This window comes from Fonsecaea monophora, assembly GCF_001642475.1.
Source record: "Fonsecaea monophora strain CBS 269.37 chromosome Unknown Scaff78, whole genome shotgun sequence".
Lineage (NCBI taxonomy): Eukaryota > Fungi > Ascomycota > Eurotiomycetes > Chaetothyriales > Herpotrichiellaceae > Fonsecaea > Fonsecaea monophora.
The window spans coordinates 52001-74083 of NW_019174009.1; the positions used below are offsets into that span (position 1 = coordinate 52001).

Here is a 22083-nt window from a genome sequence, read left to right on the forward strand (position 1 = left end):
GCACGTGAGGATAAATTCAGGGAGAGGAAATGCGCCGAAAGAGGCTAGCGTGTGGATCTGTCTTGTCCGCCGAGCCGCCTTGTCGCCTTGCATATCACGGCCACACGGCCTTATTGCAGCTGGTTTATCAAACCACTGCTTGTCGATCCACTTAGTTATCACTCCGTCTCCCTAGATCGCAGGCTGCATCACTCAGATCTTACCAGCAACACACCGACTTGGCCCAGATTCAACATCCCACATACAGTGTTGCCTTTTACCAAGTTCAATGACTCATGACCAAGTCCAATCACTCCTCACCTTCAGACCCCTGACGGCGTCTGCGCCTCTGGTTGCCTGGAATCCTTCGCAGGCATCAGTCTCCTTCTCCGGCACAATTCATCAACACTCCGAGCAGCAGCTTAGCAGCGTCAGTCAATGGACAGTAGAAACGATTCCAATTCATCTAGAGGTAATACCAGTTTGAGGAATTTCCGCCGTGAGTCAAGGTCCAATCCACTTGTGAGCCGGTGAGTTTTGTAGGCAACAGAAATCCTTCAAATGGTTGTCCGTCAAAGCTTGTCCGCCACAGGCGCTTCGTCGAAAATTGTATAAACCTGCCACCGCCGTCTTCAATCCGACTCGTAAAATCTCCCCTCAATCCATTCCACATTGCCCTTGTCAGCCCTTCAGTCGTGCCTTTTTACCTTTTCTGCTTCTCTTTCTCCAGCCGTCACGATGTCTAAATCCGAGCAAGCCGCCTCCAAAGCTGGAGAGCGTGACGAAAACAGCAAACCTAAGGCTGAAGAGCCGAATCAGAAGAAGGAGGAGCAGGTGACGGAAGACAAGCCCAAGGGACCACCGGTAGCTAAGGGAAGTATCAACGAGGCCAAGGCGCTGTATTCGAAGAAGGATCAGGATGGAAAGGACCAATGGGTGACGGAAGAGCCTGTCGACGTTGTCGAGGCCGCCGAGAACGAAGAGACTGCCAAATTTGCCTTTTTGGTCCGCAAACAGAAAAGCTACGACAGCCGCAAGGTGAGTTGGCGGGTTTGTTTGTCGTCTGACCACCACCCTCGTCAACAAATCTCGGGGCATGTTGAATAGAACGATCGCTCACACAAGGCTGCAGAAATACGACATCCACTCGATCATTGTCCAAAGTCCTTGGCTCAAGAAGTCATTGGGTGTCATTCTCGAAGATTATCCCGGTATCACGACCAATCTCGACCGACTTGTCTTTCGCGCCCCATTTCACCCATTCGTGCATCGATGGGATAAGCTCACGTCGCTCCTCGAGGAGGACAACTTTGAGGAGGATATCGCCCGGGCTCACCTCAAGCTCTTCCGTGACACTCTGTTCGAGGAACTCGAGAACGCCATCGCTGCCAAAATCGACCTGGTCAAGAACGAGGTCGTCACCTTTGAATACCTCTGGACAATTTTTGAGCCTCAAACACTAGTGTACAGCATGTCGGATGGTAAGGAGTGTGTCTTCAAGCTCAACTCCTCAAGCAGAGTGACGGACTCGAGGCGCGGACTCGAACTTTTGCAACTGGAGGTCTGGTCCGTCGACTGGGACGGCGACAAGTTCGGACAGCACGTCACCTACCTGTCAAATTACGAGTTCCCCGGCACCACACCCATCACCTCCCTTCAAGCATACCCGCTGAAATTCCATCCCGAAAAAGAGCAGCTGATGCTCCGACTTGTGGCGCGAGGAAAGCTCTTTGAGCGCCTCGCGGGATACCATTACAAAGCATATCGAGGAGTTGCTCTTGGATATGGCCGTTGTGGGATGATCCGACACAATGTCGAATCCCGAATCATCATCGACTGCGATGCGCACAACCGGTTTCTGCCCAACAACGCCGTGTACTTCAACTCGCTGTTCAAGTCCACCAACCAAATTAACGGCCTATTGTCAGACGAGTCTGAGGAACAATCAGAACAATTCGATTTCGACGGCTTCTTGGACAACGAGTCAGACTACCTTGCTACGCCGGACTCGGGTGACGATGCGTGCAGCCCCAAGCATCGTCCGCTCACCATGGAAGAACTGCTCCTCGCCGTGCCATACGTGCGAGGTTATGCGCTGAAAACCAAGAAATGGGTAAGTCAACACGCGAGTTGAACCGATGGCTCTGATAGTCTTCGTCCAGCCGTCCATCTCCTCTTTCATCCCCCGTTCCTGATACACAGGTCCTTCCTTCAATGCTAATGGAGGTTGTGAAACAATGTAGCTCTGGTTCTATGTCGATCAGGTCGAGGAAATCAAGTTTGCCGACAACGCTTTCGCATCGCTAGTGCTGCCCAAGGAACAAAAGTCGTTGATCCGCGCATTCGTCGAGTCTCAAGTCAAGTACAAGGACGACTTTGACGATGTCATTACAGGAAAAGGCCGTGGCATGATCATGCTTCTTGCTGGCCCTCCTGGGGTGGGAAAGACTTTGACGAGCGAGAGCGTTGCCGAAGACATGCGGGTGCCTCTGTAAGTTTAACGCCTTTGCGGCATCACAGGAGAGAAAACAAGGTCATTCGCAGGGAGCCCAGAGCTAACACGAGACTTAGCTACATGATGTCCGCCGGAGATCTGGGGCTGGATCCCTCTGGGATTGAAGAGTCGCTCAACCTGGTGCTTGACATGGTCAGCAAGTGGAATGCAGTGTTGCTGCTAGACGAAGCCGACGTCTTTCTCGAGGCAAGAAGCTCCAATGACCTCGAGAGGAACAAGATGGTGTCAATCTTCCTCCGTGTGCTGGTAAGTAGGCAACTCCGCCCCCAACGCTGCTCCCCTGGCACCCAGCCGACCCCATCATCCCCTCGCTCGGGCGCCATTGTGTTTCTTGAGAAACCGGTGTCAGCGCATTTGCCTGGCCAGGAAAACTTGAAAGTCCTAGACGAGCAGATCTTCGGTTTTCTTTACCAAGACGCGTGCGCCTTGGTTGTCCAACTCGGGCTGCGGGATTTGGGGTCCGCCGCACTTGTTTTGCACAACCCACCACAAAGCACCGGACATGCATTTTCTTGCATTTCACCGTTATTTCTGAGACATGCAGGCTGATCAGATGGACAACGCTGACGGAATTGGCAGGAATACTATGAGGGCGTGTTGTTCTTGACGACCAACCGGATCACGAACATTGACGAAGCATTCCACAGCCGCATTCATGTGACGGTCAACTACCCGAGCCTGTCAGTCGAGTCTCGCCGTCACATCTGGCAGACCTTTTTGGGGGCGGATCACCCGGTGAGCGGAAAAGACCTGGAGCGCCTCGCCCGGGTGGAGCTGAACGGGCGACAAATCAAGAACATTTTGAAGACGGTAGGTTCTTCCGCTTTTTCTCTTCGCAAACACAGGAAGAATGGGAAGACCCACCGCCCAAAAAATGGACGCAGATGGAGGATAAGTTTTCATTTTTGAAGGCCGGGAGTCATTTCTCGTTGTCCGATCAGAAATATCTGCCCTTTCCATTCTCATGGTTTTTCTCCCTTCCGTGAATCCGAATGATGCTAATACCTAGCCTACCTGCAGTCGCAAATGTTGGCACGAAGCGAGGGCACCACCAGCAGCAGCAGCAACCAGGAACCCACCAAGGGTGCGCAACGTGGACCAAAGGTGGAGTTGCGCCACATCGAGACGATCCTGGCCATTGAGCAGCGAGGCACGTCATGGCAGCCGTAAGGGTGATTGGGCACCAAGGGTTGAACGAGGTGCTACCTCTAGACAGGCACTCGTTGCCTTTGCATGGGCCCGAGTGAGGACTTGTGGAGGCGACGGTACCCAGTCATGGTGTGTGGTAGTATGGAAGAAAACCCTGGCAAGTGTGTGGTAAGGCGACCGGGATAAGGGACAGAATTAAGCGAACGGACTCAAGGTGTCTACTGGATACGAGCCGTACTTGACATGATGGAGTTTTGGGACGGGAAACTTTACTAGTACTAGCAGTGAGCAATGCAAACAATGACTAGGTACTACGACAAGGTAACTGGACCAAGGTCGAGCGGATGCAAAGCTTTGTGTCTACTACCACCACTACCCATGCACCCATGCACACATGTGTAAGCACCGAGTAGAGCAGGTACTTAGATGTAGGTACCCACGGTGCCACGGCACCCAGCGTACTGTAGCTAGGTGGGCACTGGATAGATGTACTGGAAGGTCAGTTAGTGGCATACGAGCTCTGACAACTTGACAAAAGGCACAAAGCGAGAGAGAGGTAGGCATCCACACTCCATCCTCCGAACTTGCATGCTGCATGCATGCATGCTACGGTGCGCGCCCTGCACTGCACCCTGGAACTGAGACATTGCTAGGAAAAGTGGCGAAGATGCATGCAAGAGGCAAAGAAAGAGCCTCCAGCCTCTAACCTCTAGCAATATTCCCCAACCTCAAATCTCAGAAACAAGGAAAGACATTTATTATTTTTTCCATTTCAAGGCCTGCTGGCCTGGAGGGGATGACGATCCATGTCTTTCATAAACTATGAACATGGAGATGAGTACAGCTTCAAGTAGAGTGGCAGGGTCTCTCTCTCTCCACCCGGGAACTGGGAAGTCCAGTTGTCAAGGACCCGGAGAAATGTGGTGTGGAAGGGTGTGGTGTGACCACAAATTATTTCTTTTTTTTCTAAAAAAAACAAAAAACAAAAAATAAATTCCGGAAATATCACCGGGCTGACCTACAAAGTACGATAACAAGTACAAGTAAATGTGGTATATTTGCGTAAAGAGTTCCGTAGGAATTAAACAAAAACCGTACGAAAGATACCTACCTACCTAGCTTACCTACAAATTACGAATGACGATTTCACAAGTATCACTAAGTCAGATGAATTAGATTTGTGCAAAACAGCTGTGGTGCAGGCTATAGGGAGTGCGGGCTGAAAATCCCCCGGATGAGAGAAAGGGGGAAAGAGATGATCTTGAAGGGGTGGCGACTTGTGGATTGTGTAGGGTAGGTATTGTGGTTGAAGCTCGCAAGGGAACGAAATTCTTTCAGGTCCACCCAAGAACCTTGGTTTGCGGGGTGTGTGGTGGGAAGAAAAGCAAGAAAAACCTGGGAACGTGGGACATGGGTATACATACCTCGTACGTACTACATGAGTAAGGTACCAAGGTACTTACATGGGTTAGCATCGTATACTGGCAAGCTCTTATCCTATAGGAGGAGGAGGAACATGAGTGGGTCTTTCTAGCTTCAGCTGTGGATGGCGCGAATAGGCGAACCGCTTGTGGGTCCCCCGCTCTTTAATGTCCTTTTAATGCGAGGGCAACACTAACCCCGCCCAGGGCCTGTCGACGTCGGCGGATCTGAGGCTGAGGGGAGCAGGAGCCATGGAAAGGTGGTTCGAGGCAGGTTCTCTCAATGGGCGAGAGAGTGCCGCATTTGCCGTTACAACCCGGAGAATGGAGCCGTATATATTGATTGCTTTACACGGGCTGTTGGCTCGAGAGTCACTGGAGGGGGACGCCATGAGTGACCGAACAGTGTGTGCGCAATACCTAATGGAATAGTATGTGATTGCCCGTGTGCCAGTAGTAGAAGGGATTGAATCCTGTCTTACAACCATACTTTGTCCTCTGTCTCGTTCGCCCTCTCTTTTCTCTGTACGGAGATGAGTAACCGGGAGTCAGGAAATTTAATCCACGGTGGGTATCTGCCAGTCAGCACCTGCAGTCCACGATCACCATCATCATTACATCCTGACCTCACTTTGACGGGATGGATGTTTGGATGGATGAGTGAGTGATTAAGTAGGCAATGGGCCAGCGTATCCGAGCAGAGTACCTCGTACCAAGTGGAGAAAGAGAGAGGGGAAGAGACGGACAGAGAAAGCGAGCTGAATAGACTCAAGAGAGGTGTGAGTGTGTGTGTGGACTTTTGATCGGTCCAGGAATTGTATTACATCCGGTGCCATCCCAACTTGCACCTTGCATGCTTGCCGTGCTTGCCACCACCACCACTGCCAGGTACCAAGTCCAAGAGTCTGTGTTGAAGCTAGGAGTTTGCCCGCGTTCCATGGCCTCTTTCAACGTCCACTATCTCTACTCTCCTGTAACTAGAAAAACCAAATGCTTAGGGAAAAAAACTCCAAAGAAACAGGGAAAGATAGCTCCAAGATATGGTCATTGTCGCAGAGACGTCACTGCAGGACTTCAATGCGAAATATATATGTAAAAAGTACCCAGTATTGCCACTATGAATTACCACTTTGTATGTTTGAGAATGGAAAGAGGAGCCTTGGTCGTCAGTGAGCCCAGAAGCTGCCTGCCGCCAGTGCCGGTCATATGCCCATATTAAATTCCGTTTTCCCAATGCTTTCGTTTTTTCCCGGTTTTCCCCCTTCGCCGTTGCTGTGAGCTTTGTTGACAAATGTCATGTCGTCGTCGGTGATCGTCGATCGTTGATCAGTTTTCAAAATAAGTCGTGGTAGTGGTCAGGAAAATCATAACCCATTCATCAATCCCTTTTTGTGCACAATGCCTCTCCACACGTCACTCCGTTCCATGGCTTCTCAGCTTTCATCCCCGCTCCCTCACCTCAGAAAGCTTCGGACTGGGGGAGTAAGGAGAAAATCACTTTCGGTTCCAGTCACCCCAGGTCTGGGAGCAAGGAGCAGTGACGGTCTCAGTGATGTAGACAGATTCCGGCACGGCAGTGTAGGTGACCGTAGCGGTTTCAGTCTCGGTCTTGTAGACGGTGCTGTATGCAGTGGTCGTAGTGGGAACTGGAAATCAGAGTTAGTTTGAGTTCAAAGTTCCAAGGGTGCTCGAAATGTAGACTCACCAGTGATGGTGCTGTAGACAGGCTTGGTCTCAGTCACGGTAGCAGTGGAATAGACGGTGCTGTAGGCGGTGGTGGTGGTTGGCTGTTTACAAAATGGTCAGCATAGCTGCTCCCAAGAAGTTCCTTTGGAGGGGTAAATCTCACCTTGTACACCGTGGAGTAGGCAGTGGAGTAAGCAGTGGAGTAGACGGTGGAGTAAGCGGTGGTATAGACAGTCGAGTAGGCAGTCGAGTAGGCCGTCGAGTATTCAGTGGTAGTCACGTATTCGGTGGTGGGCACACAGGTGCTGGACCAGTCGTTCCAGGCACCATCTCTCTTAACGGCAGCAGCAGCGGCGCTGGCGACGAAGAGGGCAGCAGAGAAGAACTTCATTTTGATTGAGTTGGGTGATTGATGTGGGTTGTTTTAAAAACGAGGGAGATGGAGATTGTTTCGAAAGCGAAAGGCTGTGAGGGAAAGCGAAGGAAGATCTTTTGGAGTAGATCGTTTGCTTTGGACTGTGCTTGTTGGGCTGATGATGGAGGAAGAGAAAAGGCGATTGAACAACCTACCGTCATGTCTTTATATCCTTGACTGGCGAGGGCACAATGGGCAAAATAGCATGATGATGGCTGGGCTGCAATTCGTCCTGTCGCTGGGTTGGTTTCCTGGTTTCCATCGTCTCGCAGCTGACGATGGTACTGAAAGCGGAAATAGAGAGGAGCGGGGACTGTGAGTGGGCGGGCGGAGCAACACACTTGGCCAGTCTAAGAGAGGAGGCGAGGCGAGGACAGGACAGCACCAAGCTGGGGTGGGTAGTAAGGTGGGCCTATAGACAGCCCTGGACCTCTGCACGTCGTAAATGCTGGACGAATCCGCATGGACTGTCTGCATCTAGTCAGCCATTCAGCACTCGATGGGCCTCATGCATTGTGTCGACAAATATGGGACGGCAGTGAGGCAGAGGCCGTGCAGTACGTGCAGTGCAAAGTTTTCTGGCAGTTAAAGTCAAACTTTCGGTTTCTTGGAAGTGGTGAAAATAGCTGACGCTATACCAAAAGGGGAAGATTAGCGTGACTATTAGTGCAGTATTGGCCCGAGGCTTAGCCTGACGCTAGCTTCTCCCCGCAGGGTCGTGGACCAATAGGGTCTGTACGTTAGCGACCAGCCCCGTCTCCTGCCCGTTGTCTTTCCCGTGTAGATTTTCCCCCTTTTCACTCGCCATGTTTCGCAGGGGTTGCAGCCGCTAGGCCACGTTGAGCGCTATACGGGTTGTCCACTTGACAGCCGTCTCGTGTCCAGCCTCCTCGGGGTTTCAACGTCTCAACGTCTCAACGCCCAACAACGGCTGTCGTTCATGCCGTACCACGGGCTGGGTGTGCATTGGCGAGACTTGGTCTACGAGGTATTGTGCTCAATGCTCACTTGGTTCGACTTCTGAGCATGATATTGTCTGTCACCGCTATACCCTTTTTGGCTGACGGACCGCCGAAATTTACGTCATTGGGTCATCATTCGCAAGTACCTACCTCGTACACAGCTGGACAAGGAAGAAGCCGTGCTGAGGGTTTCAATATGGACATTGTCCGCGACGTATGGAATTACAACACCACACCACTCCAAAAGACAATCTTACGATCGAGTACCTGCACCGGAGCTCTACGAGGCAAGAGGTACGGAAGGATGTTGCCAGGTACCAGGTACCAAGACACCAACCACCTCCCAAAAATTGCATCATGTATGTAACTCGGTAATGAGTACTCGGTACATACATAGCAGTAATCTTGGTCAGTCTCACGCACTTGGTTGTCCAGGTTCCCCAAGCGAAAGGCCAATAATGCCAGCCCATTCTTTAATCCTTTTTCGCCAAGCAATACCCGCCTCAGCAGGATTCAGAGGCTTAGCCTACAGCTTAAAACCACAATCACCACACCACTGTCACCGCAGTCACCATTGCCACCTTATTTTTGATGCACGTCCCTCTCCAAGTATTTTCTCGGGGTTGGTTACAAAACCCCCCAATGGTCATTTGAAAATATCTTACTCTTACAATACTCGAGTACAGTTAGGGCAAAGGACCCCATGTTCTCGGCCTGTCCTTCCGGGGTAACGTCACCAATAAGACATTCCGGCATCTTCCTGCATGTCTGCACGCCAGGCACCGTGGATCATCACCATGTCTGACTTTTGTTCCATTGTTCCCTCTCCCTCTCCCCGAATCGCATCGAGGCTGGTGGCCCATCGAGAAACCAAAACCGGGCAGAGTTGGCCAGGCCGGCCATGGGGTCTGTGGACGGGTCAACATTTCCAGACACAAACATCGACAGGCAGGATTTGCTTCCCTGAGCCCCATCCGACCGACCCCTCCCGCGTCCTTCAAATCCCTCCAAATCTCTCCTCCTACCTACCTCGTACATACGCCCTGTTTGTCATTGTTTATTTTTCGGGACCATGGGGCTGGCTGGGCTGGCTAAGACCGGCTATTTTCTGTCAAATAAAGAACCCTAAGCGAACTCCTCCCACATGCTCGGAGGTCTCGGCTGCCGTGGCTTTTTCAACTTGTAAGAGGAAGTTGGCACAACGTCAGTCATCCTAGCTACCAACGGCCACAACACGGTGTACTCCGTAGGTATTGTTGCTCCAAAATCTGACCCAATGCATTGTCCTGTGTTGTGTCAGGACATACTCGAACCTTCCATGTGGTGCCTTGTGCCTCGCTGTGCCGCCCGTAGTCTAATGTTGACTACCACCTCATAAGGCTGCGGGACTGTCACCAACTCCGCTCGTCCAACCCCTCAGACCACGCGGTGAGACTGACTGAACCATACATGCACCTACAGACACACGCCAAGAGGGGGGGCTGTTCAGCCCTCTGTACCTCGTAAAACACAATGCTCCCAGGATGAAACGGATCACGCTGAGCAGAACACAAATCGACATGGCTGGACGGACAACCAGAAGCATGTCACATTGGTTTTTCCGGCACGTTTATGCAGTGGGCTTTCGGGATTCGTGATGCCTAGTGAAAAGAGCCCAGGTCTTGATCTCCCCGTACACCTTGCGTCTGCGACGTTCTTGTCTCCGTCCATGCTTGTGCGGGTGGTGGCAGGGAGGGAACGAGAACAATATCTCGTGCACAGCAGAAGGGGAGACTAGGTGCAAAGTCCGTGGGTTTCGTTCAATCTATTGAGATCGTCGAGTGGACGGACATGCCATTCCTCAGGGACGACGGTGTCTCGAGCTAAGCAAACGAGTACGAATATCCGCCATGACCGAAAAGTCTTGGGTACCTTTCTTCTTCATCGATCTATCCCAGAACATTCCCACCACTACTTGGGAAAAATCCCTTTTCAAGATTTCCTGGCCCCCCTCCCCAATGAGACTGATCACGCAGTGGTGTTGATTACAGCCCCCTTTCCTTTTCCCTTTGCCAAAATCTCCCATCATCGTCGAGTTCACATCACATCAGATCAGCTCAGATTATACCCGCCACCATGACAAAAAAAAAGGGACCAAAAGTATACCCGAGTGCCAACCAAAAACCCCGCATCTCTTAACTCGCAGGTGAGTTATTTGCATCTCACTGCTCACTCGCGAGCTCAAAGAGCGCAATCGTCTCACAAAAGTTTGCCTTGTTGACGCTGTACGGCACGAGGTCGCTGCCCTCGTAACTAATCATGAACTGGGACCCCTTTGTGCTCAGGGCCCAGAGGTAAATGTCGGTCGAGTTGCGGAAGTCGACCATGCGCTCCTGGCAGCTCTCCGTGCCCAGACAGGCCTGCGTGTTCCAGTTCTCGAAAAAGTTGTACAGCCCGCCGCCGTACATGAAGATGGAACTCGAGTTAACGAACCGCACCGCCCAGGTGCGCGCGCAGTTGGCCTGCACGCAGTCCGAAAAGTCCGGGTCGTGCCACGACGGCTGCGGCGTAAAGGGCACCAGCGCGTTTGGGTTGCCCTGGAAGTACGCCGTCTCGTGCTGGATGTGGCCCATGAAGACGTCCTTCGCATTGACGAATTGGTAGTCGTACATGACCGAGTGTTCGGCCGCCGTGCCGTACAGCCATACAGGGCCTTGGGATTCAATGAGGAAACCACTGCCGAGAAACAATCCAGGTCAGTCAAACACTCTTTTCTTACTTTTGCATTCGTGACTCGTCCGAAAACGGCCCTTCTGTCAACTCACCCTTTGTTGAAGATATAAATCTGCTGCCGGTCCGCCATATCCAACTCGTGGTCCGCTACCCATCCCCACGTGTTTTCAAAATACCCGTCCGCCTGGCTCGTGACGTGTAACAACAAAAATGCGCCGATGCACTTGGTCAAGACCGGATTCGTCCCCGCGATCGGTGTCGCCGGAGTCTTGAGACAGATGTCCTGTTGTAAGTCTGTCCCTGCCGATCCACCAATGCGCCAGTGAGCATCCCACATGCCCGCCAACGCCGGTCCAGCGGCCTTGATGTTCCACTCGATTATAATGGCGCCTGGACACGGGCCCTTGACCTCGAACATGAGGTCGGAGATTTCGACCGTGCCGACTTCTCCAGGATTGCCGATTTTCCACATCGGCTTCGGGTTGAATTCGTCGCCGAAGAGCGGGCCCGTCGCCATGACGATGCTCAACAATTCGCCAGTGATCTTGACGTCCGCCGGAACATTGACGGTCGAGGTGACGATGTAAGCTCCCCTGTCAAAGTAGACGATTTTGCCCGTGATATGGGCGAGGTTGAAGAGTGCCTGCATCGCAACCGTGTCATCTGATGAGAAGCAAATGTTAGACAAAAGATAGAGAGGCATCTTTCAGCAATGACAACAAAGACACACCTGTAGACCCATCACCCACGAGTCCGTTTGCTTTGGCGCTGAGGAACCCCGTATCCCATTGAAGGTTCTCGTATTGTGGTTTGACGCGGTACACGTATTGCCCATTGCTGTCGACCAGCGAGGACGGGCGAGGGATCGGGGCGAGGGCCCGCTGAATGGTCGTTTCTTGTGCAGTGTAGGCCGTCTGGCTGGCATTCTGGTAAGAGCAAGTCGTGCCGTTGAAGTACTGGCCATTCAGCGCCCGGCCCGCCGTTGTCCAGGCGTTTCCTTGCGCCCAGAGCTCGACAAACTGTTGGCCGGCGAGGATCGTCCTCGCTTGAGTGCCACCAGCGGCAGAGATGGCGACCCCGCTGCCGGTGAAGTCGACTCGCTCGATGACCAATGTCCCCGCGGCCTGGGGCGAGCTGAAACCCGGGGCATAGGGGGTGAGGATGCCCTGAGTCGCGGATATCGTGCTGTCAAGCAAGACCAAAGAGCCTACGGCGAGGTTGGAAAACCCGCCACTGGTCATGTCGATGCCGACATCGGAATTTGTGATGGTGATCTGAGTGAACAACCACACCCAGTCGAAATTCATCTTGATCGCCGTCGAGCAGCCGTCGAATTGGATCTTTCGCGTCGTGAACTGCTGGTTTCCCAGGTACGCCCCGATGGCGCCGCCCGTGATGACCATGTCGGAGAAGAAACCTCCCGATCCGTTTTCCATGTAGATGCCCTGTTGCTGGTTGTTGACCACGTCCTTGGACACCATGTTGATGACAATGTTCTGCATGCTCGTGGCCTGGGCCACCTGCCAGTGGATGCCTGCCGTTTTTAAGGGTGCGCTTGTCATGTCGATGATGAAGTTGCGAATCTGCCGGTAAAAGTTGTTTTGGTTGGCATACCACTCGGCACCGCTGCCGGACGGGATGTAGATGTCTGCGTCAAAGACGGCCAATCCCACGATATTGGTGAAATTGGAACTGACTCGGATGGTGGGTGGGTTGACGGCGTCGCCCACCATCTGCGTGAAGTAGTACATGATCAAAGGTTTCGAGACGTTATAGATTCCTGGTGGGAAATAGACCAGTCCCGGTGTCACTGTCGAAGACTGGCAAAACGACCCGTATGTAGCATTGCCTCCGCCACAGCGAGTCCCAGGAGCAGCAATGGCTCGGTTGATAGCGTCAGTATCGTCGTGGAGACCGTCTCCTATAGACAATGTGAGTATACCTTCGTAGTCTCTGACCCATCAAGACTCACCGACAGCGCCATAGTCTTTGACATTTCGAAAAACCGGATAATTGGGGTCTTGAAACGTGACTTTACCCACATGAGGCTTGTTGGCGAGCCAGTAGGTCGACTGTTGCGCCGCCGCCGACTTGATGAGGACTGAAAGGTGTAGGAGGGCGAGGAAGAGTGCAGGAAGAGGAGAATACATCTTTGCGCAACACAGGGCTTTCCACCGATACCCGGATGCTCTGAGATACTTCAGGACGAATATATGCTGAAGGTAAGATGTCCGATACTGTTGGAAAGAAAAGACTCATGACACGAGTACACGAGTCGATTTGAGGCTGGCCTGTGACGCGAACTGAATCCCAAGACCGCGAGGAATGTACTTGGCTGGAATGTGGCTTTTTGAGACAACAAATTCCATCGGGTAGAACATAAGGAATTGCCAGCTTGCCCAAGACGCCCAGTTTCCTCATCGAATGCCTGATTTTCGCAATTCCCGCAGTTGTAGCTCTCCAGCCTGTCTAAAGAATGAGGGTAGTCACTCTTCTCCTGGTTGCTGTCAGCACAATGATCCAGAGCACCTCAGCGCTTGCACTGGACCGAAATAATGACAGGTACGTTGGCATGCCCGATCTCACCGATCACCTGTCGCAAGACTGACCCGCGATACAGCCCGGTTGGCGTCCACGTCCTAGACCACAGCCTCAGCCCGATCCCAATCAAAAGTGGCGACGAAGGCAGCGCCATCTGCAATCAATGCACCAACGATCCAGTGATATGTTGTCCTGTCGAATGTCAGAGCGACGGTATCTGTCCGAAAATCGCGGTTAAGAATGCAAATTGGTAAGAGTGTCCTTCTGACGGAATTTGCTTTCAGGTTTCTGACACATTTCAACAGGCTTATCGACGGCAGGAAGATCACCAGTAACTCGAAGAAGCATTGAGTTCTGGAGTTTGAGGACCTCGAGGAAGCCGGCAAGGTGCTTTGAACAAGAAGCTGACAACCTCTAATGTCGAACGACGTTCCTGGGACAAGGGCTCTGCTTCTGAAGAACTTTGTAAGAACAAGAGAATAAATCCATAGTCTGTGATGTCATGCTTGGTCAAAGTGAGATGCATCTGAAAGAATACAAGATTGCAAACAATTGTATATTACATATTGTATTGGGATATCACCAGCACGAAGCAATCCCTAAACACCGTGCCTGCTCGTCAGATTCGTTCGGTCGATTTCTTTCCCCCACCCACCGTGGTAGTAGCCTGATTCCGATCAGCACATTGGATTACTCGTGAGAAGCGCCGATGTCTATATTGTGGTACTTTCGGTTCATTCTCCGTAGGCTTGCTTGATCTCCTTTTCGAACCGCTGCTGAATCTTCTTCCTCTGAACCTTCTGGGCTGGTGAAATGAGCCCCTATTCAGATGGTCAGTAGTCTGTGGGGGAAAAAAAGGAAGGAGCGGTAAACCTACGTTCTGGGGGGTCCATTCCTCGTCAGCAAGGACCACGCCGTCAATGATCTCAATCCCAGAGAGCCCAGCCTCACGGCCTGCTTTCTGCACTTCCTTTAGGACAATCGCATTGACCTTTTTATCGTGGACCATCTCTTCCAGATTCTCTCCCTGAATACCATTGGCTGCCGCGAGTTTCGCCAGCGTGGCCTCGACTGGCACGATGATGGCAATTGGTTTGGCCTTGTCTGCAGCAGCAAAAACGCAAATATTTCCGACAACAGGGGCGGTTCGGTAAGCTGATTCCAGTTTTTCGAGGGCAATATATTCGCCATTCAATGTCTTGACCAGATTTTTCTTCCGGTCGATGATACGAAGGTGGCCATTTGCGTTGAACTCGCCAATGTCGCCGGTCTTGAACCATCCATCCTCGGTGATCGCTTCCTGGGTCTCTTTTTCATTGTCCCAATAACCCTCTGTGACCGAAGGGCCTCGAATCCAAATTTCACCCTGGGGAGGCTTGTTGGTCGAGAAATACCCGGCGTCAGGGAAGTCAACCAGCTTGATCTCAATACATCCGGTGATATCGCCCAAGGCGTAGGGATCCCATGCCAACGGATCTTGGATACAACCCATCGCAGAAGTCTCAGTCAAGCCATAGCCAGAAATCATTGGAGTGACTGCGTAACTGATGAATTTGATGGTTTCTTCCGAGATAGGACCGCCTCCGTTGAAGGCAATGCGGAGCCGGCCGCCCGTGGCATCCTTCAACTTCTTGAACACAACAGCGTCCAGAAGACCGGCGCCTGGCAGGTGCATTGAAAGGAGGGTCTGTTTGAGTGACAGGGCACCCCAGAACATGTTCCTGACTATGAAGGAGCCCCCATTGACTTTGGCGAGAATGCCTTTTTTGACACTTTCCCAGACGGCAGGGACGCCGATCAAGATAGTAGGTCGGAACTCACGAATGTCTCCTTTGCAATTCCGTACCGAGGCGTCAGATAACGTCTTGGGGTTGCCGTAACCCATGGTTCCACCCCAAAACAAGCAGACGTTTTCAAACATGTATTCGAAAATGTGCGATTGAGGCAGATAAGTCAGCAACGCGTCGGCCGGTCCGATGTATGGGGCTACGACTGTCTGAACTCCAGCCATTGCCGCAACCACAGCCTTGTGCTTGATGGTAACACCTTTTGGTGGTCCAGTGGAGCCGGAGGTATACATGATGCAGGCCAGATCTTCCGGGCTGGGGGGTATTGGGTCCGAAGGGTTCTCCGCGCCAGACTTTCGGAGCTCTTCAAAGCTGAGGATTTTCAGCTCAGGGTGAGCAGATTTCAGTTTGTCCAGGTCTGCTTGTTTGACCTCTGGTTCTGTGTTGTAAATGACAGTCTTGAGGTTCTTAACATCCTTGATGACTCTGAGCAAAGTAGGGATGAGGTTGGGGTCTAGGAAAATGGCAACAGATTCGGTCTGGACGAGAGAATGCTTCAGTCCCTCCTCACCAAGAGAATCGTAGGCAGTCACTATCGGGATTGACCGAGAGGCGGCAGCATGCGACATGGCCAGCCAATGAGCACTAGAGAGGTCAGACAAGCCATAGATTTGGGGATGCAAAAGACCTACCTAGTTGCACCGTACAGGTGCATTTTGTTCTCTTTAGAGATACCGAGATGCGCCAAACCGGCGCCACAGTCGAGGGCCAGCTTCTCGTACTCGATGAAAGTCATATACTCGTAGCCGCTGAGTTCGAAGTAGGTCCACTTCTTGTCCACCTCTTGCTCAACACCATCGACCATCTTCTTGACCTTCTTGTTTTCAACGTGCGTCTTGATGATTCTTCTCGATCCAATGGCTTTGGCATTTCCAAACTTGGCGGCCGCTCGTTTGAGATTGTCAAATACGGTTTTGACGTCATCTGAAGGTCGAACAATAAGTTTGTCTTTGGCAAGGGGATTGCGTCGGGGGATGGTTTCGCCTTCTTTCTTCTCGTAACCAGAGGCCTCGACAGAGAATGGTGGTTTCTTGGTCATTTGAGGTTGGACATAGCCGTCGACCCTCGGCCGACTGTCATTTTCGAGCGACATCTCGGCTAAAGACATGGCCGCAATGGTAGAGGATAGAATGATGGGATATGTGATGAGTCGTCGAGCTTGAGAGACGGTATCGCCGAGTGGTAGACACGATATATGGAGGAGGCGGGAAAACGGTGAAGCTTTAGGTGATGATTTGTCGCTTCGACCAGAGCGAGATGACGATAACTAGAGGAGGCGAATTGGTTCGAAGGAGAAAGGGATGATCAAAGGTAGAAGGGGGAAAGAGATGTAGCTGCCTGCGTTGCGCCCAGGACGATTGTGGCGCACCAAGGTTCTTGAGCGTTGAGGAATGACACGAATGGTGTCCGTGTGAGTGTTTCCTGTGAGTGTCAGAGCGGCCCCCAACCTCGCGACTGCCCAGGTGCCAGGCTTCAACTAGGTACTCGTAGGTTGGCCGGTTGGTGCGCAGCCGGTGAACCAGCAACGAATAATCCGGGGTTGGGGGTTGGAATGAGCTAGCTTGTTACGTCACTGGCCTGTCCATCTGCCTGCAGTGCCTGCATCGCCACGAGTGCCCAGCTTCAGTGCCCCAAGCGTCACGAGTGACTGCCCAAGCACCAGCAAGGAGTCCATCAACCCCTCGAGCAAATGATGTTGGCTCATCGGATAAATTGGTCGGGCCCGCCAAGACTATCTACGAATTCATGCCGAGAGCAGAGTGCCACCTTAACTCTGTACCTCGTACAACCACTCAGTTCTTGAGACTTCCATAAGCCCTTGATGCTGAATCTTTTCGATCAAGAGCGTCTTACCAGGTGACCAACAGGCCCATAGTATGACTATATGATTTCCCAGGCTGCCATAAGCACAACATGTATCGTTGTCGGATCACTGCGAAAATCTCCACCTAGCCAGACCTCCCACCATCATTCTCACGGAAACTGCTCTCCCTATTGTCAAATCGAATCAAGCATTAATTATTTCTCAACCATGTCTCCTTTTGGTACACTCCCACGATAATGCTCTCTCGTGCCATCATGCTTATGTGAGCGTATGATTGTCTGCAATTCGACGTGCATTTGGTTCCCGATGCAACGCAGCTCTAGGACCGTTTCTGAAAACGCCCTTTCATTGAACCCTCGTGTTGGTGAGCAAGCAGCAATGGCACACCAGTCGCCCCTCGCCTTTTTAGGCGAACCGATTGAAGATGCTGGCGAAGGTATATGGCAATAAATGCCGCAGTCCAGGGATCGCGTTCTGACTGAGAGCTCTAGAAACTTTCCTGTTGTTCAGTCGAGATATGCCGAGCAACAATCTGGGCTTTGTTGACCCCAAGGCCGAGTCTTTAGAGATTGAAATCGCAGGCCATGAGTACATTTTGCGGCAGTCCCCGGGTCTTCTCCACTCCAACAGACAGGAAGGGACAACAGGGGCCGTGATCTGGAAGATTACTCCACTTCTGGCGGCCTGGTTGGCATCTTTGCCTCCAATACTGAGCGGCACTCTACATGACACCGCAGTTGTGGTCGAGCTAGGGTGTGGCATAACCGGCTTACTGGGCTTGGTAGTGTCAAAGTTTGTGCAGTGCTATGTCCTCACGGATCAAGCCTATGTGGTGAGATACCTGAGAGAGAACATAGCGACCAATGCGACGCCACCAAGGGAAAAGAAGAGGAACAAGAAGAGGGGCAACGAGAAAGGGTTGGCTCAAGAAGAACACCTCAAGGTCTTACCCTTGGATTGGGAGGCGGACAGTGTCGAAAATCTCAAATTAGCCATTCCCCCAAGTGGTTGGGTTGACCTACTCGTCCTCTGCGACTGCGTCTATAATGAGTACCTCATTTCTCCGCTGGTGCAGACTTGTGTGGATGTGTGTCGTCTGGGACCAACTACAGCAAAGCCCACTGTCGTTCTGGTTGCCCAACAGCTTCGCTCTGACACAGTCTGCGAATTGTTTTTGGCCGCCTTGGTGAAAGAATTCAACGTATGGCGCATCCCAGATCGGGAACTTCCAACTCAGCTCCAGGATGGCTCGGGCTATGTGGTGCATCTGGCGACCCTGAAGGACGAGGACTGGGCCGCAGAATAGACAATTAGATCCCTCTCATGCTGAACTCTTTTCAAATCTCCAACAGATTCAATCTCGAATATGTGTACCGAGTACCTCGTACAGGTAGCTAGCTCTATGTACCCAAAGCCCTAGACCTAGTGAACTAGCGCAGAAGTGATCAGGCTCGCGGGGCTTGGCGGTGGCTCCCATTCGAGTCTCGGATGTTTTTGGGGGCATATTGATTCCAGTCCTCCTCTTGCCATCGACTGCCACCTGCGCATGGGCAAAAATTTATCTGCTGGTAGGACCTGTCTCGATACCCTCACTTCGTCCGCTTCTGCTGTAAAGCTTCTGGGATTTTTCAGGCTGTTTTGTTGTATCTAAGCATTGGCCCTATCAAGGGCAGCCTCCTCCAACGACCATGGACCTGAGAACCACGATCCAGTCGACTTTGTCAGCCGACGCAACCATCCGGTCCCAAGCTGAGACAGCCCTGAAGCAAGCTGAACAGCATCCTGGGTTCATTGGGGCCCTTCTCGACATCCTACAGTCGGAGCAAGACCCTCCAATCCGCCTCTCGGTCGCCGTCTACCTCAAGAATCGAATATCCCGGGGATGGGCTACTGAACACACTCCTCACCAGCCAATATCCGAACCCGAACGAAAACCCTTCAGAGAACGCTTACTGCCTGTGTTGTCCTCCTCTCCTCCGCAGATTCGATCACAGCTTATCCCTATCCTGCAGACCATCCTACAGTACGATTTTCCGTCAAAATGGCCCGAGCTGATGGACATCACTCTACAACTGATGAACACTCAAGATGCCAATCAGGTCTACGCGGGGCTGCAGTGTCTGTTGGCTGTTTGTCGCACATATCGTTTCCGCGCCGGGGAAGAAAGGCAAAACCTGGACAAGGTTGTCAACGTGGCCTTCCCCACGTTGTTGGGCATTGGGAACAAGTTGGTCAACGAGACCAGTTTGGAAGCTGGTGAGATGCTCAGGCTATGCGTCAAATGTTACAAACATGCTGTCTATTATGGCTTACCAATCCCGCTCCAAACACATCAAGCGACTGTGGATTGGTGCACGCTTTTCTTGACCATCATCTCAAAGAAGCCTCCAGAGAGTGCTATGCCCGAAGATGCTGAAGACCGGGAACGCAGTTATTGGTGGAAAGCACGTAAATGGTGCTACGCAAACCTCAATAGGCTCTTCGTGAGGTATGGAAACCCATCGGCGCTATCTCCTGCCCAAGAGAAGGAATATGGTGCATTCGCGAAAAACTTCATAACGAATTTCGCACCCGAAATCCTCAAGGGCTACCTGAGTGAGATCGAGAAATGGGTCGGGGGCAATCACTGGCTAAGCAAGCCTTCTTTGGCCTTCACCTTGATCTTTCTAGAAGAATGTGTGAAGCCCAAAGTGATGTGGGACAAGCTCAAGCCGCACATGGACAGTCTCATCAAACACTTGGTCTTCCCGGTTATGTGTCTTTCGGACGAAGACTTGGAGCTTTTCACCGACAATCCGGTTGACTACTTGCATAGGAAGCTCAACTATTACGAGGAAGTTTCGGCGCCAGACATGACCGCAACCAATTTCTTGATCGCCTTGACAAAATCGCGGAAACAACAGACTTATGTCATTCTCTCCTACGTCAACGAGGTTGTGTCCCGCTACGAGTCTGCCCCAGACGATCAAAAGAATCCCCGAGAAAAAGATGGTGCTTTGAGGATGATAGGTTCGCTTGCTTCGGTCATATTGTCCAAGAAGAGTCCGATCGCGGATCAGGTCGAATACTTCTTCGTGCGACATGTATTTCCCGAGTTCAGGTCTCCACATGGCTTCCTTCGCGCCCGAGCCTGTGAGACAATGGAAAAATTTGAGCAGCTGGATTTCAAGGACCCGAACAATCTCATGATCATCTATCAGAACATAATGGAATCGATGGCTGATCCAGAACTGCCAGTCAGGGTGGAAGCTTCATTGGCTTTACAACCCCTCATCAGGCACGATGCCATCCGCATCACCATGCAATCGAACATTCCGCAAATTATGCATCAACTACTGCAGTTGATGAATGAGGTTGATGTTGATTCACTGTCAAACGTCATGGAGGACTTTGTGGAAGTTTTCGCAGAACAGCTTACCCCCTTCGCAGTGGCGTTGAGCACCAATCTCCGGGACACATACCTTCGAATCATTCGGGAGATTCTGGAACGGAATGAGGCCAGGGCGGCCGAAACCGGCGATGAACACAACGACTATCTAGACGACAAGTCCATTGCGGCATTAGGGGTACTGCAAACAATCGGCACTCTGATTCTGACTCTCGAGGCGACTCCTGATGTACTCCTTCTTCTCGAATCCATCCTTATGCCGATCATTACCATCACCCTGGAGAACAAGCTCTATGACCTCTACAACGAGGTCTTTGAAATCATTGATTCGTGTACTTATGCGTCGAGATCCATATCGCCAACGATGTGGCAAGCCTTTGAGCTCATGCACAAAACATTCAAAGACGGCGCTGAGCTATACCTAGAAGACATGTTGCCTGCTCTAGACAATTTCGTCACTTATGGCCAGCAAAGGTTCATCGAACACCCGCCGTACCTGGCTGCTATAGCCGGCATGGTGCGAGACATCTTCGCCGACCCCAAGGTCGGAGGGGTGGACCGCATCTGTGGATGCAAACTGGCCGAGGCCATGATGCTGAACCTTCGAGGGGGGCCTCTCGACAGCTACATACCGACCTTCCTGGCTTTGCCTATGGAGGTTTTGGGCAGCGCAGAAGCAAAGACCGTGATCAGAAGTTACAAATTACATTTGGTGGAGATGGTGATCAACTGTCTCTATTACAACCCCATTTTGGCACTTCAGGTCCTCGAATCACATGGTTGGACCAACAAATTCTTTTCAATCTGGTTCGGCATGATTGACAACTTCCGCCGTGTCCACGACAAGAAGCTCTGTCTCGCGACCATTTGCTCTCTCCTCACCATTCGGGCCGACCAAGTACCTCAGTCGGTTCAAACTGGCTGGCCACGTCTCCTCACCGGGGCAACTTATCTGTTCCGAACGCTTCCCGCTGCGATCAAACAACGAGAGGAAGCTGTCAAAGCCTCTGACGGTGTGTCTGACACGATATCGGACTATGGGTCGGACGACGATGCCGAAGATTGGGCCGACGAACCCGGTCCCGAAGGGCCGGAATGGGGTAATGTTAGCGCCGCCTCCTTGCCGGACACCAAAGGCGACGTCAAAGACGAGTCGCAAGCCTATCTGGACTTCCTCAGCGAAGAGGCTAAGAAATTTGGCGCTCTGGCAGATGACGACGACGATAGCATCCTCGACGATAGCACTCTGCTGGAGAGCCCGCTGGACAAGTTCGATCCTTATTCGGCCTTCAAAGAGTCATTGGACAAGCTCCAGGCAGAACAACCCCAGCTATATCAAAATCTGACGTCGATCTTGGAGCAATCAGATCGTGATGTCTTGCAGAGCGTTGTCAACTATGCCGCTGCGACACACGCTGCCCAAGCGCAACAAGCGCAACAAGCCCAGGTGCAGGGATAACACCGCTGGCGTAGCCATGTCAAGAGGATGCAAGACTTGCTCATTTCACTGTGCGCGTTGTGGATAGCGAGCGAGTGGCCGATGTGAAAGATGTGACTTAATGGGGTTCTAGCTTCATGGGCGCTACGGAGAAAGAGGTGATCATCAGTTCTACTTGAGCGTGAAGAGCAAGCGTCATTTTTGT

At 51.9% G+C, this 22083-nt stretch overlaps 6 protein-coding genes across 6 annotated transcripts; 3 read left to right on the forward strand and 3 right to left on the reverse strand.

Annotated features, from left to right (window-relative positions):
• Window positions 1–717: 717 nt before the first annotated feature.
• On the forward strand, window positions 718–3664 carry AYO21_08715 (hypothetical protein; the record flags this gene model as incomplete). Its single annotated transcript, XM_022658658.1, has 6 exons — window positions 718–1017; window positions 1112–2092; window positions 2223–2470; window positions 2551–2740; window positions 3074–3304; window positions 3515–3664. The coding sequence occupies 6 exons, from the start codon at window positions 718–720 to the stop codon at window positions 3662–3664; spliced, it is 2100 nt and encodes a 699-aa protein (XP_022509019.1).
• A 2894-nt stretch (window positions 3665–6558) lies between these two features.
• AYO21_08716 (hypothetical protein) lies at window positions 6559–7141 on the reverse strand (the record flags this gene model as incomplete). Its single annotated transcript, XM_022658659.1, has 3 exons — window positions 6559–6710; window positions 6770–6851; window positions 6914–7141. The coding sequence occupies 3 exons, from the start codon at window positions 7139–7141 to the stop codon at window positions 6559–6561; spliced, it is 462 nt and encodes a 153-aa protein (XP_022509020.1).
• Window positions 7142–10328: 3187 nt separating this feature from the next.
• On the reverse strand, window positions 10329–12989 carry AYO21_08717 (hypothetical protein; the record flags this gene model as incomplete). Its single annotated transcript, XM_022658660.1, has 4 exons — window positions 10329–10842; window positions 10932–11502; window positions 11570–12760; window positions 12812–12989. The coding sequence occupies 4 exons, from the start codon at window positions 12987–12989 to the stop codon at window positions 10329–10331; spliced, it is 2454 nt and encodes an 817-aa protein (XP_022509021.1).
• A 1125-nt stretch (window positions 12990–14114) lies between these two features.
• Window positions 14115–16320, reverse strand: AYO21_08718 (hypothetical protein; the record flags this gene model as incomplete). The annotated part of the gene is made up of 3 exons (XM_022658661.1): window positions 14115–14201; window positions 14258–15812; window positions 15860–16320. 3 exons carry the CDS (start codon window positions 16318–16320, stop codon window positions 14115–14117), a joined length of 2103 nt encoding a protein of 700 aa, XP_022509022.1.
• Window positions 16321–17430: 1110 nt separating this feature from the next.
• On the forward strand, window positions 17431–18358 carry AYO21_08719 (hypothetical protein; the record flags this gene model as incomplete). The annotated part of the gene is made up of 2 exons (XM_022658662.1): window positions 17431–17488; window positions 17544–18358. 2 exons carry the CDS (start codon window positions 17431–17433, stop codon window positions 18356–18358), a joined length of 873 nt encoding a protein of 290 aa, XP_022509023.1.
• A 382-nt stretch (window positions 18359–18740) lies between these two features.
• AYO21_08720 (hypothetical protein) lies at window positions 18741–21899 on the forward strand (the record flags this gene model as incomplete). The annotated part of the gene is made up of 1 exon (XM_022658663.1): window positions 18741–21899. The coding sequence occupies one exon, from the start codon at window positions 18741–18743 to the stop codon at window positions 21897–21899; it is 3159 nt and encodes a 1052-aa protein (XP_022509024.1).
• Between the last annotated feature and the right edge of the window lie 184 nt (window positions 21900–22083).